We start from the raw sequence: 18,650 nt of genomic DNA on the forward strand, positions 1-18,650 counted from the left end.
TTTTTCTTTGAGTTTGTTTATGTAGTGGATAGAATTTCTGGATTTCCTTATATTGAACCATCCCTGCATCCCTGGGATGAAGCCTAGTTCATCATGGTGGATGAGAGGAAGACAGGAAATCATCAAACTCAGGGCTGAAAGCAATCAAGTAAAAAGCAAGAGAACCATACAAAGAATCAACAAAACCAAAAGCTGGTTCTTTGAAAAAATCAACAAGATAGATAAACCCTTAGCCGGACTAACCAAAGGGCACAGAAAGTATCCAAATTAACAAAATTAGAAAGGAAAACGGAGATATTACAACAGAAACCAAGGAAATTAAAAAATATATCATCAGATCCTACTACAAAAACCTGTATTCAACACGACTGGAGAATCTGGAGGAAATGGACATTTTCTTAGACAGATACCAATTACCAAAATTAAACCAGGATCAAATAGACCATCTAAACAGATAACCCCTAAAGAAATAGAAGGGGTCATAGATTGGCTTCCAACCAAAAAAAGCACAGGACTAGATGGTTTCAGTGCAGAATGCTATCAGACTTTCAAAGAAGACTTAACACCAATACTCTTCAAGCTTTTCCACCAAATAGAAACAGAAGGACCACTACCGAACTCCTTCGTCGAAGCCACTATTACGCTGATAGTAAAATCACACGAAGATCCAACTAAGAAAGAGAATTTCAGGCCAATTTCCCTTATGAATATCGATGCAAAAATACTAAATAAAATTCTTGCCTGCCGAATCCTAATAAGTGTATTTTAGAAATCTTTGTGTAGCCTAGTTTTGGCTAACTATGTATATCATCTGATCTCTCTAATACTTATCTCTACTTAAACCCTTAATGTCTAATATTACATCAAATTCTGATTGATTTAATAAATTAAATTAATTAAATTCTTCTCTATTTTTATGTCACATGTTTACTACTATAACCTTTTTTTTTAATTCATTGATATATTTATTTACATTTCAAATGATTTCCCCTTTTCTGGATCCCCACTCCCCGAAAGTCCCATCAGTCCCCTTCCCTCCCCATGTTTTCCCACCCAACGCTTCCCACTTCCCCGTTCTGATTTTGATCTATACTGCTTCACTGAGTCTTTTCAGAACAAGGGGCCACTCCTCCGTTCTTCTGGTACCTCATTTGATGTGTGGATTATGTTTTGGGTATTCCAGTTTTCTAGGTTAATATCCACTTATTAGTGAGTGCATACCATGATTCATCTTTTGAGTCTGGGTTACCTCACTTAGTATGATATTCTCCAGCTCCATCCATTTGCCTAAGAATTTCATGAATTCATTGTTTCTAATGGCTGAATTGTGTATATATACCACATTTTTTGCATCCACTCTTCTGTTGAGGGATACCTGGGTTCTTTCCAAATTCTGGCAATTATACATAGGGCTGCTATGAACATAGTGGAACATGTATACTTATTACATGCTGGGGAATCTTTTGGGTATATGCCCAGGAGTGGTATAGCAGGATCTTCTGGAAGTGAGGTGCCCAGTTTTCGGAGGAACCGCCAGACTGATTTCCAGAGTGGTTGTACCAATTTGCAACCCCACCAGCAGTGGAGGAGTGTTCCTCTTTCTCCACATCCTCTCCAACACCTGCTGTCTCCTGAATTTTTAATCTTAGCCATTCTGACTGGTATAAGGTGAAATCTCAGGGTTGTTTTGATTTGCATTTCCCTAATGACTAATGAAGTTGAGCATTTTTTAAGGTTTTTCTTTGCCATCCGAAGTTCGTCAGGTGAGAATTCTTTGTTTAACTCTGTACCCCATTTTTTTTAATAGGGTTGTTTGGTTTTCTGGAGTCTAACTTCTTGAGTTCTTTATATTTATTGGATATTAGCCCTCTAACTGATGTAGGATTGGTGAAGATCTTTTCCCAATTTGTTGGTTGCCGATTTGTTCTTTTGATGGTGTCCTTTGCCTTACAGAAACTTTGTAATTTTATGAGGTCACATTTGTCAATTCTTGATCTTAGAGCATATGCTATTGGTGTACTGTTTAGAAATTTTCTCCCCGTACCGATGTCCTCAAGGGTCTTCCCCAGTTTCTTTTCTATTACCTTGATGAAGCTTTGAGTGAAAGTGAAATCTGTGACACTGAAAATGAAAAACACAGTGTTGGAGGAAGGGAACATACACATGCCTATCAACCAAGTGATAGGGAAGATGCTGCTGTGATCATTGAGGGTTGGATAAGGAACTTTGTGGAACCAAATGTGGATCTAAGTTTCAATGTGGATGATAAAAGGTAATATCACCAAGGAAAGCATGGACATAGATTTTTCTTCCTTGTTTCTTGGGGAAAACATCTGACAGAAAAGGCAAATTTACCAGTTCATCAACTGCATGCAAAAAAGTCAAGCTACTATTATTCCAAGAAATTAAAAGATGACTATGTTGATGTAATGAAAACATTTATTGGACTCAATATATATATATATATATATATATATATATATATATATATATATATATATATATATTCCATATATATATGGAGTACCTGTAGATAAAAGATAAAACAAAGCTAGCAGGATTGCAGGATTACTGGTCAAGTGAGGGAATGAACTTTTTTGTATGTGTTTGTTGAACAGAATGTAAACATTGCTAAAACAAACACAAATGTAAGTATTGATGTTAGAAGCAAGGTAGGCCTCTTTTCTACAATCTCTCCAAGTTTCATCTAAATCTAACCACTGTCAGGCATGTTATGAACATTTTTCTATTCTATCTACAGTTTTCAAAATTTATCACAGGAAACCAGTCAGGATGTTAATAATATTATGAGGTCTAGTAGGGCTAAGATTTAAATACAGAAATCTGGGCTATACCAAGCTATCAAAAGGGAGCATTTTTAGACACCAAGTGTCTTCCTTTGCAGGTCTGCAGGATCCCCATGAACAACTAGCTTGGACCCCTGACCCACCAATTCCTTGCCAGTTGAGTCAACCTGGGTCATACCAAGCATAGTTAAGTTGTTTGATATTCTCTGACTTCCATTGTCTAGTCCATGACTCTCCTTGCCTTCCCAAGGAGTCCTGATGGCATAAGGATAATCCAGAAAACATCAGGGACAACCAGATGGCTAAAAATAGCATAAGAACACAATCAAGAACAGGAAGAGCAATATGGTCCCACCAGAGCTCAGCTACCCTAGCAGAGGTAAACACTGAAGATAACTTTAAATCCAATCTTATAAACATGAGAGAGGCATTCAAAGAGGAAATGAATAAATTCCATACGCAGAGGAAAATGACAAACAAACAGGTGTCAGAAGTGAATAAAACAGTCCAAGAACTGAAATTTGAAATAGAAGCAATAAAAAAATTGAGGCCCTCCTAGAGTTAGAAAACCTGGGAAAGAGAACAGAAATTACAGATGTGAGAGTCACAAACAGAATGCAAGATATGGAATAAATAATCTCTGATATAAAAGATTGCATTGAGAAATTGATACATTGATATAACAAAATGTAAAATCTTTAAAAAGTTTATGAAACAAAACATCAAGGAAATTTGGGATACTATGTAAAGAACAAATATCGGAATAATATGAATAGAAGATGGAAAGGATTCCCAGATTCAAGCCCCAAGAAATATCTTCAATAAAATCATAGCAGAAAATTTCTTAAACCTAATGTATAAGATGTCTATAAATGTACAAGAAGCTTTCAAAATGCCAAATAGATTGGACCTGAAAAGAAAATCTGCCTGCCACAAAATAATCAAAACACTAAGTATACAGAACAAATAAAGAATATTAAAAGCTGCAAGGGAAAAAGATTTAGTAACATGCAAAAGCAGACCTATCAGAATTACACCTCACACCTCAACAATCTAAAAAGAAAAAGCCAAAAGGGTCTGGCCAGATGACTTTCAGACCCTAGGAGAACATGGATATCAGCCCAGACTATTACACCCAGCAAAACACACACACACACACACACGCACATATACCATTAAAAATAATGGGAATAACAAATATTTATTATTAAATCACTATCTCTCAACATCAATGGACTTAATTCCCCAATAAAATGATATAGGGTAACAGAGTGAATGCATAAACAGGTTCCATCATTCTGCTGTATTCAATAATCAAATCTCAAGTTGCCCTTTTGTCTCCACACTCCCGACTCAGTGCCAGCATCTCTGGGATGGCCTCACAAAACCATGACCCAGCTGCTACCAGCATTGCTGCCACCTGGGCCCCTGTGGGCAAGAAGCTACAGTAGGAGCTAATGACCCTCATGATGTCTGGTTACAAAGGAATTTCTACCTTCCTTGAATCAGATAACCTATTCAAATGGGTAGGGACCATCCATAGAGCAGCTGGCACAATATATGAAGACCAGAGGTATAAACGCTTCTTAGAGTTCCCCAGCGGCTACCCTTACACTATGCCCACAGAGAAGTTCCTAACACCTTCCTACCACCCCAACATGGACACTCAATGCAACATCTGCATTGACATCCTTAAGTATAAGTGGTCTGCAATATTTGATATCAGAACCATCTTACTCGCTATTCAGAGCCTGCTAGGAGAACCCAACATAAAAAAACCCTTTAATAATATGTGCTGCAGAGCTCTGGAAAAACCCCCATTACATTTAAGATGTACCTGCAAGAAACCTATTCAATGCAGATCTCCAGCCAAGAACCCTGAAGCAAGCTGACTGCCTCTCTTTCATGTCATCTCTTTTCTTAGACTGACTGTCCTTTCTCCTTGATTTCTAAGCTGTGTTGTTATTTTTTGTTTTATTGTTTTTTTTTAATTAAGTCTGAGCTGGGAGGTGGTGGTGCATGCCTTTAATCCCAGCACTTGAGAGGCAGAGGCAGGCAGATTTCTGAGTTTGAGGCCAGCCTGGTCTACAGAATGAGTTCCAAGACACACCCAGGGCTACACAGAGAAACCCTGTCTCAAATAACAAAAAAAAAAAAAAAAAAAATTAAGTCTGCTTGAACCCTTTAAAATATGTATTAAATGAATACATGTTGATTGTTTTTGAAAAAAAAATCAAATCTCAGTAGCAAAGATAGATATTACTTCAGAGTAAAGGGAATGAAAAAATATTTTTCTAAACAATGGATCAAATAAGCTGGCACAGCCATTCTAATATCTAATAAAATAGAATTTGAATCAAAAGAAAGGAAAAGAAATGGGGAAAGGCACATCATACTCATCAAAGGAAAAATCCACTTTAAGGATGTCTCAAGTATAAACATCTATGCTCCAAAATGCAAGGGCACCAACATTCACAGAAGAAACCTTACTAATGTTTGCATAACACATAATACATCAAACTCCACATATTAGAAGTGGGAGACTTCAACACTTACCAACGTATAGGTCATTGAGTCAGAATCTAAACAGAGAAATAATGAAGCTAATAGAGTTTATGAATCAAATGGATGTTACGGCTATCTATAGAACATTTCACCCAAACACAAAAGAATGTCTTTTTTACTACACCATAGATCCTTTGCCAAAATTGATGATGAAGTCAGTCACAAAACAAGCCTCAACTGATACAAGAAGATTGAACTAACCATTAGGATCTTATCAGATCATGATGGATAACCACTGACTTTCAGCAGCAACAGAAATGACAGAAAATCTTCAAACACATGGAAATTGAACAACTCTCTACTTAATACTACTAGGGTCAACAACAAAAGAAAAAGAGAGAGAGAGAGAGAGAGAGAGAGAGAGAGAGAGAGAGAGAGAGAGAGAGAGAGAGAGAGAAGAAAGAAAGAAAGAAAGAAAGAAAGAAAGAAAGAAAGAAAGAAAGAAAGAAAGAAAGAAAGAAAGAAAGAAAGAAAGAAAGAAAGAAAGAAAGAAGTTAAAGGCTTTCTGGAATGTAATCAAATTGGAGGTAGTACAACATACACAAACTTATGGGAAAAAATGAAAGAAGTGTTAAAAGGACTGTTCAGAGCACTAAGAGTCTTCATAATGAAATTGAAGATATCTCATACTAGAAACTTAACAGCACACATGTAAGCTCCAGAACAAAAAAGGAAACATACCAATAAGTAGTAGACAGCAAGAAATATTAAAAACTCATGGCTGAAATTAGTAAATTAAAAACAAAAACATTTCAAAGAATCAATAAAACCAAGAGTAGTTTTCCTGAGAAAATCAACAAGATAGCCAAGTCATTAGTTAAATTAATTAAAAGGCAAAGAGACAAATATCATAAATGAAACAGAGGGAATAAAATCAGGAGGGAATCCAAAGAATCATTAGATCATTCTTCAAAACAACCTGTATTCCAAAAATTGGGAATTTAAATGAAATAGACTGTTGATAGATTCCACTTACAAAATTAAATCAAGACCAGGGAAATAATCTAAACAATTCTATAACCCATACATAAATAGAAAGAGTAATTAAGTTTCCTATCCAAAATAATAATAATAATCTTAATAATAATAATAATAATAATAATAACAACAACAACAACAAAAATCTCAGGGTCAGATGGTTTAGTGCCCATATCTACCACACTTTCAAAAAAGGAACAATTCCAATACTTCTCAACCTATACCAGAAAGTAGAAAGAGAAGGAACATTTATGCTATGAAGCCAGAGTCATTCTGAAACCTCAACTATAGAAAGACTCAGTGATTAGAATTTGAGAACAATTTCCCTTATAAACACTGATGTGAAAATACCAAATAAAATAATCCCACACTGAATCCAATAAAACAGATCCAAAGCACATAAAAAACATCATTCACCATGATCAAATGTCCTTCATCCAAAGGATGCAGTGGCGGCTCAATACACTAAAATCCATCAACATAATTCAACATATAAACAAACTGAAAGAAAGAAGATCATATGATCAATTATTAGATGTCAGAAAGGCCTTTGCCAAAATCCAACACACATTCATGTTAAATGTCTAGCATAAATCAGGGATACAAAGCACATTCCTAAACACAATGAAGGCAATTGACAACAAGTCAATATAAAACGTCAAATTAAATGGAGAGAAATTTAAAGCAATTCCACTAAAATCATGGGAAAGAGATGGCTGTCCACTCACTCCATGTTCCTTCAATATGGTACTTGAAATCCTAGCCAGAGAAAAAGACAACTATCAAGATCAAGAGAATACAAGTTAAAAAAGGAAGAAGTCGAATTACCCCTTTTCATAATTGTAATGATAGAATATATAAGTAACCTTATACTTCTATGACAGCCTTCCTACAGCTGAAAATTACCTTTAGCCAAGTGTCTAGAAACCAAATTAACTCAAAAACTCACTATTCCTCATTTATACAAATGATAAATTGGCTTATCAAAAAATCAGGAAAACAACTATCTCCAAATAATTTGACGTATCTTGGTATAACTCTAGTCAGGCAAGTGAAAAACCTGTATAACAAGAACTTCACGTCTCTCAAGAAAGAATGTGAAAAAGATAACTGAAGATGAGAAGATCTCCAATGGTCATAGATTGATAAGATTAGCATAGTAAAAATAGCAACCTTACTAAAAGCAATCTGTAGATTCAACACAATTTCAATCAAAATCCCAACACAATTCACTACAAACCTTGAGAGAAAAACTCTCCATATGTAAAAACAATCATGTACAATAAAAGAACTTTGGTAGGCATCATCATCCCTGAGCTCTTGCTATACAGAGCAATAATACTATGTTTACGGTATTTGTATAGAAACAGAAAACTTGATCATGGGAATAGAATCAAATACCATGAAATAAACTTACACCGGTATGGTCTCTTGAATTTTTGTCAAAATATCTAAAACCAAAGAATGGCAAAAAGCATCTTTCACAAACGGTGCTGATCTGAGTAGATGACTGCATGTAGAAGAATACAGATAGATCCATATTTTTCAAAATGCACAACAAAGACTTCGATTAGAAGTGGATACACTAAATATAATAGAAATGATAGTAGGGAATATCATTGATCAAGAATTAATAAATTAGACCTTATGAAACTGCAAAGCTTCTGTAAGCCTAAGGGTGCCATTAGTAGAAGAAAACAGCAGATGTGAGATAGGGAAAAGATCTTGACTAACCCTATATCTGACAGAGGGCTAATATCTAAAATATATAAAGAACTCGAGAAGGTAGATACCAATAACCCAAATAACCCAATTCAAAAATAGGATACATAACCTCTATTAGTTTCACTGTATCTCTATTTAGTTTCTGTTTCAATAGCATGTCCTTTGGTGAAAGTGGGTTGTTGAAGCCTCCCACTATTATTGTGTCCTGTTCAAGGTGTGTTTTGAACTTTAGCAAAGTTTATTTTAAGATCGTGGGTAACCTTGTATTTGGGTCATAGATGGTCAGAATTGCGACTTTTTCTTGGTGGATTTCTCCTTTGCTGAATATGAGGTGTCCTTCCCCATCTTGATTGATAAATTTTGGTTGAAAGACAATTTTATTGGATATTGAAATGGAAAACCTTGCTTTGAATGAAAAGACATAAGAATAATTTATTGGGTATAACTTTCCATCTTGATTAAGTTCTAGTTGGCAAAGGTCCACACTCAAAATTTGATATGCAAGTACACAATCACTAAACATTTAATTTCCTTTAGTAATTTCAATACAGGTACTTAAAATGAATAAAGATTTTCCATGCTTATCATTATATTCAACTCATAATACTTGTAGTTTTTTTTAAAGAAATAACAAGTAATTTCTTTTAAAGTCTGAAGCACATAAATAATGTAATAATAGCAAGATAATAAAAACATTTGAAAATAAAATATTAATAAAATACATTAAAGGTCATTTGTTCATAAAATTATATTGGAATGTGGACAATGAATTTAACATATTTATTATCAACAAAGTAAAGTTTTTATAAGAAGTTCTCTCTCTCTCTCTCTCTCTCTATATATATATATATATATATATATATATATATATATATATATATATATATATATATATATATATATATATGTATGTGTGTGTATAGGCATATAGTGAACTTTCTCATTACTTATAAACATTTTCAGGTAAGTTTTTTTTTTTTTAAACTTGGATTTAGAATGAGTGAATTTTCTGAACAGCTGCATATCAGCTTCTCTTTCTCTGTGCTTTGACTTTAAATAGGTGCTTTTATTCGTAAATTTTCAAGATGCAAATAATAGGGTGTGAAATTATTTTCTACCCAATCAGCACTATTGAAATATATCAATTAGCATCAGGTCTCCATGACAACACTATTCAGATGTTACAAGGATTTAGTAGGGAAGAAGTTTTCAAAATACTACTTGAATCAAAGTAGAATATATTATAGTGATGCTATTGTGAGTAAAATTAGGGCTAAAATATACTTGGAACAATCTTGCTAAGTATTTGAATCTACCCTTTCTGTATTTTCTTGTAGTAAGTAGAATAAAAACAAACTTTGATTTTTTCCTTCATATAATTAAAAACCTTACTCTTTGGTAAAGGTGGTGCTTAATGGTGTAAACAAATTTCACTAAGTATTTACATAAATCACACAAACTAAAATGACACTTAAATTATCATAAACACTGGCATATCTCCATTTTGGCTTTTAAATTATTGTTTTATAAAGATTAACAAACATAATGGTGGTGTGTGCTTAGACAGTCAATGCAAACATTCATTGTTTACTAGTTCACTATTTTCCTTTTTAAAGGTTTTGATTTGTGGCTATATTTAATGATTCATAACACTCTCTCCATAAAAGTTGTCAGAAAATATATCTCACATTCAATATAAAGTAAACTGACCTTTTATAGTTGTTGTGCCAGCAAGCACAGCTGTTATGAATTTAGTTTATAAGATCCTGCCAAGTCCAGAAGACACTGTTTTACTCTGGTCTAATCTCTACTACTAGCATCATGTTTTGGTTTTCTTGTATTGCATGTAGTTAAAAATTAATTGAAAGCGGGTTAGAGAGATAGCTCAGCAGTTAAGAGCACTGACTGCACTTCCAGAGGTCCTGAGTTCAATTCCCAACAACCACATGTTGGGTCACAACCATCTGTAATGAGGATCCGATAGCCTCTTCTGATTTGTCTGGGGACAGCAACAGTATACTCACATAAATGAAATAAATAAATAAAACTTAAAATATTAATTTAAAAGAAGTGGTTCCCACACAATTTATTTTCTACTGTTTCTTATCTATTTTGTTTTCATAATACTGAGGTTCCCTGCCACTATTTTGCTATCATAGCTCTAGAACCTACCAGTTTTTAATACTATTCAATAATTATAATTAATTAAAAACCACTTGCTCTTCCTCACTAATATTTGTGTAATCAATGTTTATAAAATTTTGAGTTAAGAAGTTAAATAAAATTGAGTATTTTATTTCTCAGTATTAAAACACTTACATTTCTTTTTTGTATTAGCCTACTCAAAAGTAGCAGTTTCTACAGTCCTTTTGTAAGGGCAGCAATTCAGTAATGTATAATTTCTACCATCACATTCTATTCATATTATTACGTGGCAGAACCTGGTGAAAATGTAAGTAGTTTTTAAGTCTGTGTGAATCCTTATGTTTGCTAAATTTTAAGCTAGATTTTGCATCCACTGATATACATACTTAATGCTGTTGTATAGTCTAGAAAGTCACAATTTTCCCTATAATAATTAGCCTGGCCCTATCAGTAATTTGTAAATTAATATATACATTTTTTATAATACAAAAATAATAGAATTCCAGCATTGTGTGTATTCAGCATTATGATTATACATTATTTCTATTCAATAAATATATTAGCATATTTACCAACTACATTATATTTTCAAATGATAAAAATAAGTGTATTTACTATTTAGAATTATTTATTCAGAATCACACAGTAATTTTCATCTATTCATTAAAATTATGCTAGTTTAAAATAATGTATGTTGTGGCTCTACCTTCTAATATGTTAAAATATTGATAATTTAAATACTGATAAAATTTTCTTTATGTAATAATCTATGACTATTTTATTATTAAAACATTTTCAATGATAGTACAATGCTTAGTTTGAAATTACTCATTCATTAAGTTTTAATTGTTGACATTTTTGCTGTTAATTTAAATTATAAGTAGTTTTATATGTTAGGGGATGGTACTATCTGATAAAATTACTATTGCATTTATTAGTCGTTATTTGTGTACTATTTTTTGTTTCTCTCTAATTACTTGAACATTTTATTCATAATGACAATATTTTATCTGTTTCTGAAATAGTTACTAAGATGACAAATTTCTAAATGACTTATAAAATAGTCAAATATTTATCTCATATTTTGATTTTGTTAACCTCATCTGTGTTACAATTAATATAATTTCATTATTTTTACTATATTGATCTACCTTACCTCTCAATCAGAGCTTTCCCTCTTTCCTCTCTTCCTAGTCCCTCCCCCTCACCTTTCATCCCAACCAAATCCTCCTTTCTCCTCAGAAATGGGATGTCCTCTCATAGATATCAACCTTATGTGGCATACCAAGTTGCAGTAGCACTTGGTATATGTCCTTCTCTTGTGGCTAGAAAATGCCTACACATTTAGGAGAAAGGGATTCAAAGAAAGATAACAGAGACAGCTGTTGTGATTTCTATATGAAGACCCATGTCCATAGGTGCATAGGCCTATGTCTGATGAAAGCATAATCTGTGGTTGACGGGTCAGTCTCTGTAAGTCCCTCTGGGACAAGGTAAATTTATTCTGTGTGTCTCTTTGTTGTGTCCTTTACTTCTCTAGATCCTTTAGTCCTTCCTTCTTTCCTTTGTATCTTCCACATGATTCTTCAAGTATCACCTAATGTTTCACTGTGGGTCTCTGTATTTGTTTCCATCATTTGTTGGGTGAGTTCTCTCAGAAGACAGTTATGCTAGGCAGAATGTCATTAAAATGTTAGGTATGGGCCCTTTCTCCTCATTTCTGCTCTTTGTTCCTGCACAACTTTTAGGCAGGAAAAATTGTAGATTGAAGGTTTTGTGGCTGGATTAGTGTACCAATCTCTCTATAGAAAGATTTTCGGGTTATAGGAGATAGCCCATTCAGGTTCCATATACTCCAATGCTAGCAGTCAACATTATAGATTCTGTGAGTTTACATTGTCTCATGTTTCTAGCTGGTTCCAGAGATGCTAACCTTTGATTCCAGTTGCCTTTCCCTTTATCCTCTCACTCCTTCCTGTTGCCACTTGATAGCTTATGGCAGCTTCCACATACATTCTCTCACCCAGTATCTAACCTCCATCCATCTCCAATGTAATTCCCCTTATGAGTTAAATTCAAGCTACTTCCATTGGACCCTTCTTGTTACTTAGCTTCTTTGGGTCTGTAGGTTGTAGCATGGCAATTCTATACTGTATGTCTAATATTCACATATAAGTGAGGACATGCCATGTTTGTTTGTTTGTTTTCTGTTCTGGGTTAATTTAATCAGGGTGATCTTTTCTAGTTCTGTCCATTTCTTGCAAATTTCATAACGTCACTGTTTTTAATAGCTGATTAATATTCCATTGTGTAAATTTTCTACATTTTATTTGTCTGTTCTTGAGTTTTAGGATATCTGTGTTGTTTCCTGTTTTTTTTTTTTTTTTTTTTTTTGGTTCTTAAGAGGCCAGCTGGGAAGAAGCAGCTTGCACTGGTGATTCTGGTCCTGCAGAATGGAGGATCCAGTCCAGAGGCCTCTGGCAAGAGCCTTCCGGTCTCCGCATCTGGATCAGGAACAGACTCAGCCTCAGCACCCCATCTCCAAGCAGTGCAGGAAGCCAACTATATACCCAGCAGACAGCTAGGAAGACGCAGCCTGCACAGGTGAGTCAGGCCCTGCAGAGGGGAGGATCTGCCTGTATAGCCTGCATCCAGAGCTGATCAAGGCCACAGAGGTACATACCCCAATTCAGCTACAAGAGAGTGGGTCTCGGCTGTCATCTTTGTTTCTGTGACTGTGCAACAGATTGGTAGGCAGGTTCCACCAGAGTAGAGGAGTACTTGGGAAACATCACACCAGGACTCCACCTGCACCTAGGAACTCTGCAGCACCACAGCAATTTGTGCCAGGAGAAAGCAGCTGATCCAAGGTTGCTGAGATAGGCCGACAGGTACACACACAGGAGGTGAAAGCTCCTGCCAATGACAGCAGGCCCAACTAATACCAGAGATAACCTGATAGCAAAAGGCAAACATGGGAACAATGCCAACAGAAATCAAAGCAACAAGGCACCATCGGAACCCAATTCTCCTACAACAGTAAGTCCTGGATACCCCCAACACACCAGGAAAGCAAGATTTGGATTTAAAATCACAGGACATGATGCTGATGGAGGGCATCATGAAGGGCTTCAAGAAGGGCATAAATAACTCCCTTAGAGAAATACAAGAGAAGACATGTAAACAGCAAGAATCCATAGAAGAACTAAGGGAAAACAACAAAACAGGTGAAGGAATCAAACAAAGCCATCCAGGATCTAAAGAATGAGGTAGAAACAATAACGAAATCACAAAGGGAGACAACACAGGACATAGAAAACCTAGAAAAGAAATCAGGAGTTGTACTGGCTAGTTTTGTGTGTCAACTTGACACAGGCTGGAGTTATCACAGAGAAAGGAGTTTCAGTTGGGGAGGTGCCTCTATGAGATCCAGTTGTGGGGCATTTTCTCAATTAGTGATCAGGTGGGGAGGGACCCTTGTGAGTAGTACCACCTTTGGGCTGGTGCTCTTGGGTTCTCTAAGAGAGCAGGCTGAGCAAGCCAGGGGAAGCAAGCCAGTAAGAAACATCCCTCCATGGCCTCTGCATCAGCTCCTGCTTCCTGACCTGCTTGAGTTCCAGTCCTGACTTCCTTTTGTGATGAACAGCAATGCAGAAGTGTAAGCTGAATAAACCCTTTCCTCCCCAACTTGCTTCTTGGTCATGATGTTTGTTCAGGAATAGAAACCCTGACTAAGACAGGAGTCATGGATTCAAGCATCAACAAGAGAATACAAGAGATGAAGAGAGAATCTCAGATGCAGAAGATACCATAGACAGCATTGATACAATAGTCAAGGAAAATGAAAAATGCAAAAGCCTCCTGACTCAAAATATCCAGAAAATCCAGGACAAAATGAGAAGACCAAACCTAAGGAATATAGGCATAGAAGAGCACAAAGATCTCCAACTGAAAGGGACAGTAAATGTCTTCAAAAAATTATAGAAGAAAACTTCCCTAACCTAAAGAAAGAGATGCCCATGAACATACAAGAAACCTACAGAACTCCAAATAGATTTGACCAGAAAAGAAATTCATCCTATCATATAATTAAAACACCAAATGTACTAAACAAAGAAAGGATATTAAAAGCAGTAAGGGAAAAAGTCAAGTAGCATTTGAAGGTAGACCTAACAGAATTACACCAGATTTCTCATCAGAGACTATGGAAGCCAGAAGAGCCTGGCCAGACATCACACAGACCAGAAAAGAACACAAATGCCATCACAAACTGCTATATCCTTCAAATCTTTCAATTACCATAAATGGAGAAACCAAGGTTTTTCATGACAAAAACAAATTTATACAGTATCTTTCTACAAACCCAGCCCTTCAAAGGATAATGAATGGAAAACACCAACAACAAGAGGGAAACTACAAACAAGAAAAAGCAAGAGAGTAATCTCCTTTCACCAAACCCAAAAGAACATAGCCACACAAACATAAAAATTACATCAAAAACAGCAGGAAGCAACAATCACTATTCCTTAATATCTCTTAACAACAATGGACTCAGTTCCCCAATAAAAAGACACATACTAACAAACTGAATCCTTAAACAATATCTGACATTTTGCTGCATACAGGAAATGCATCTCAGTAAAAGACAAAAACTACCTTAGAGTAAAATGCTGGAAAATCTGGATGAGATGGACAATTTCCTAGACAGATACCAATTACCAGACTTTAATCAGGATCAGATAGACCATCTAAATGGACCCATAACCCTTAAAGAAATAGAAGTGCTCATTGACATTCTCACAACCAAAAAAAAAAGCACAGGACCAGATGGCTTTAGTGCAGAATTCTATCAGACATTCAAAGGAGACCTAATGCCAACACTCTTCAAGCTATTCCACAAAATAGAAACAGAAGGAACATTAACCAACTTCTATGAAGCCACAATTTTGCTGATACCAAAACCACACAAAGATCCAACAAAAAAAGAGAACCTTAGACCAATTTCCCTTATGAATATCGATGCAAAAATACTCAATAAAATTCTTGCCAACCGAATCCAAGAGCACATCAAAACAATCATTCATCATGATTAAGTAGGCTTCATCCCAGGGATAGTTCAATATATGGAAATCCATCAATGTAATCCACTACATAAACAAACTCAAAGAAAAAAACCACATGATCATTTCATTAGGTGCTAAAACAATATTTGATAAAATTCATCATTCGTTCAGGTTATAGGTATGGAAAGAACACTAATTCAAGGCAAATAAGTAAACATAATAAAAGCAATATACAGCAAGCCAATAGCCAACATCAAATTAAATGGAGAGAATCTTGAAGCAATCCCACTAATATCAGGGACTAGACAAGGCTGCCCTCTCTCTCCATATCTTTTCAATGTACTACTTGAAGTTCTAGCTAGAACAATTAGACAACACAAGGAGTTCAAAGGGATACAAATTGGAAAGGAAATAGTCAAACTATCACTATTTGCAAATGATATTATAGTATACTTATGTGACCCCAAAAACTCCACCAGACAACTCCTACAGCCGATAAACATCTCCAGCAAGGTGGCAGGTTATAAAATTATCTCAAGCAAATCAGTAGCCTTCCTATACTCAAAGGATAAACAGGCTTAGAAAGAAATTAGGAAAATGACATCCTTCACAATACCCACAAACAATATAAAGTATCTTGCTGTGACTCTAACCAAGCAAGTGAAAGATCTGTATGACAGGAACTTCAAGTCTTTGAAGAAAGAAATCAAAGAAGACCTCAGAATATGGAAAAATCTTCCCTTGCTCTTGAATTGGCAGGATTAATATAGTAAAAAATGGCCATCTTGCCAAAAACAATCTACAGATTCAATGCAATTCCCATCAAAATCCCAACTCAATTCTTCATAGACATAGAAAGAGCAATTCTCAAATTCATCTGGAATAACAAAAAAACCAGGATAGCTAAAACTTTTCTCAACAGTAAAAGAACTTTCAGGGGAATCAGTATCCCTGACCTCAAGCAGTACTATAGAGCAATTGTGTTAAAAACTGCATGGTATTGGTACAGTGAATGGTAAGTAGACCAATGGAATAGAATTGAAGATCCAGAAATGAACCCACAGAATTATGATCACTTGATCTTTGATAAAGGAGCAAAAAACATCCAGTGGAAAAAGCCTCTTCAACAAATGGTGCTGGTTCAACTGGAGATCAGCATGCAAAAGAATGCAAATTGATCCATTCATATCTCCTTGAACTAAGCTCAAGTCCAAGTGGATCAAGAATCTCAACAGAAGACCAGACACGCTGAAACTAAAAGAAAAGTAACTGGGGCAGACCCTTGACATGGGCACAGGGGAAAATTTCCTCAACAGAACACCAATAGCTTATGCTCTAAGATCAAGAATTGACAAATGGGACCTCATAAAACTGCAAATTTTCGGTAAGGTAAAGGATATTGTCAAAAGGACAAAACGGCAACCAACAAATTGTGAAAAAATCTTTACCAACCCTACATCCGACAGAGGACTTATATATAAAATATACAAAAAACTCAAGAAGGTAGACTCCGGAGAGCCAAATAGCCCCCTTAAAAATGGGGTACAGAGCTAAACAAAGAATTTTCACCTGAGGAATATTGAATGGCTGAGAAGCTCCTAAAGAAATGCTCAACATCCTTAGTCATTAGGGAAATGCATATCAAAACAATCCTGAGATTTCACCACACACTAGTCAGAATGGCTAAGATCAAAAAGTCAGGAGAAAACAAGTGCTGGCGAGGATGTGGAGAAAGAGGAACACTCCTCCACTGCTGGTGTTGTTGCAAGCTGGTACTACCACTCTGGAAGTCATTCTGGCAGTTCCTGAGAAAACTGGTAATAATACTTACAGAGGACCCCGCTATCCCACTCCTATGCATATACCCAGAGGATTCCCCAGCCTGTAATAAGGATACATGCACCACTATGTTCATAGCAGCTGTATTTATAATAGCCAGAAGCTGGAAAGAACCCAGATGCCCCTCAACGAAGGAATGGATACAGAAAATGTGTTATATATACACAATGGAGTACTATTCAGCCATTAGAAACAATGAATTCATGAAATTGTTAGACAAATGTATGGAACTGGATAGCATTATCCTAAGTGAGGTAACCCAGTCTCAAAAGAACACTCATGGTATGCACTCACTTATAAATGGATATTAGCCTAGAATCTTGGAATAACCAAAACACAATACACATATCAAATGGTGCCCAAGAAGAAGAAAGGAGTGGCCCCTGTTCCTGGAAAAGCTCAGTGCAGCAGTGTAGGGGGATAGCAGAAGAGGGAAGTGGGAAGGGTTTGATTGGGGAACAGGCGAAGGGAAGAAGGCTTATGGGACTTTCAGGGAAGGGGGAATCAAGGAAAGGGAAAATCACTTGAAATGTAAATAAAGAATATATCGAATAAAAAAATAATGAAAAAAATGAATAAAGCTCAACGTATTGAACAAGAGTCTTTGATGTATGGTTGGAACATCTTTTGTGTATATTCCAAGTAGTGATAAAACTGTATCTTAGAGCAGAAGTATTTCCATTTGTCTGAGAAACCTCTGAATTGATTGCCCAAGTTGTTGTACAAATTTTGAATCCCTATACCAATGGGGGATTTTTTTTTCTTGCTCCACATCTTCACAGCCATGAACAATTGCTTCAGTTTTTTTTTGGGGGGTATGCTTTTTTATTAGATATATTCTTAATTTACATTTCAAATGTTGAGCCCTTTCCTGGTCCCCAGCCCCTGCAAACCCCTAACCAATCCTCCCTTCCCCTGCTTACCAATCTACCCACTCCTGCTTCCCTGTCCTGGCATTCTGCTAAGGGGCACCTAGCCTTCTCAGGACCAAAAGCCTCTCCTCTCTTTGATGTCCAACAAGGCCATCCTCTGCTGCATATGCATCTGGAGTCATGAGTCCCTCCATGTGTACTTTTTGGTTAGTGGTGTAGGCCCTGGGAGTTCTGGGGGTACTGTGTGGTTCAAATTGTTTTTCCTCTATGTCGCAGCAAACCCATCAGCACCTTGGGTCCTTCCTCTAACTCCTCAAATGGGGACCCTGTACTCAGTTCAATGCATGGCTGAAGTGCTCTCTGTATTTGTCATGCACTGGCAAAGCCTCCCAGGTAACATCTATATAAGGCTACTGTCAGCAAGCACTTGTTGGCATTCCCCATAGTGTCTGGGTTTGCTAACGATATATGAGATGTATCCCTAAGTGGGGCCGTCTCTGGATGGTCTTTTCCTCACTCTATGCTCTCCACACTTTGTCTCTGTATCCCCAATCCTATGGGTATTTTGTTCCCCCTTCTAAGAAGGACCAGAATATCCATGCTTAGTTCTTCCTTCTTCTTGAGCTGCATTTGGTCTGTGAATTGTATATTGGGTA

General features: G+C 36.0%; 1 protein-coding gene across 1 annotated transcript; it reads left to right on the plus strand.

Annotated features, from left to right (window-relative positions):
* Nucleotides 1-4,264: 4,264 nt before the first annotated feature.
* On the plus strand, nt 4,265-4,689 carry LOC127675657 (ubiquitin-conjugating enzyme E2 C-like). The gene is given in 3 exon segments (XM_052171717.1): nt 4,265-4,600; nt 4,602-4,622; nt 4,624-4,689. Coding segments are annotated over 3 exon segments (423 nt in total).
* Nucleotides 4,690-18,650: the final 13,961 nt, after the last annotated feature.

Source organism: Apodemus sylvaticus, chromosome X (genome assembly GCF_947179515.1).
Source record: "Apodemus sylvaticus chromosome X, mApoSyl1.1, whole genome shotgun sequence".
Lineage (NCBI taxonomy): Eukaryota > Metazoa > Chordata > Mammalia > Rodentia > Muridae > Apodemus > Apodemus sylvaticus.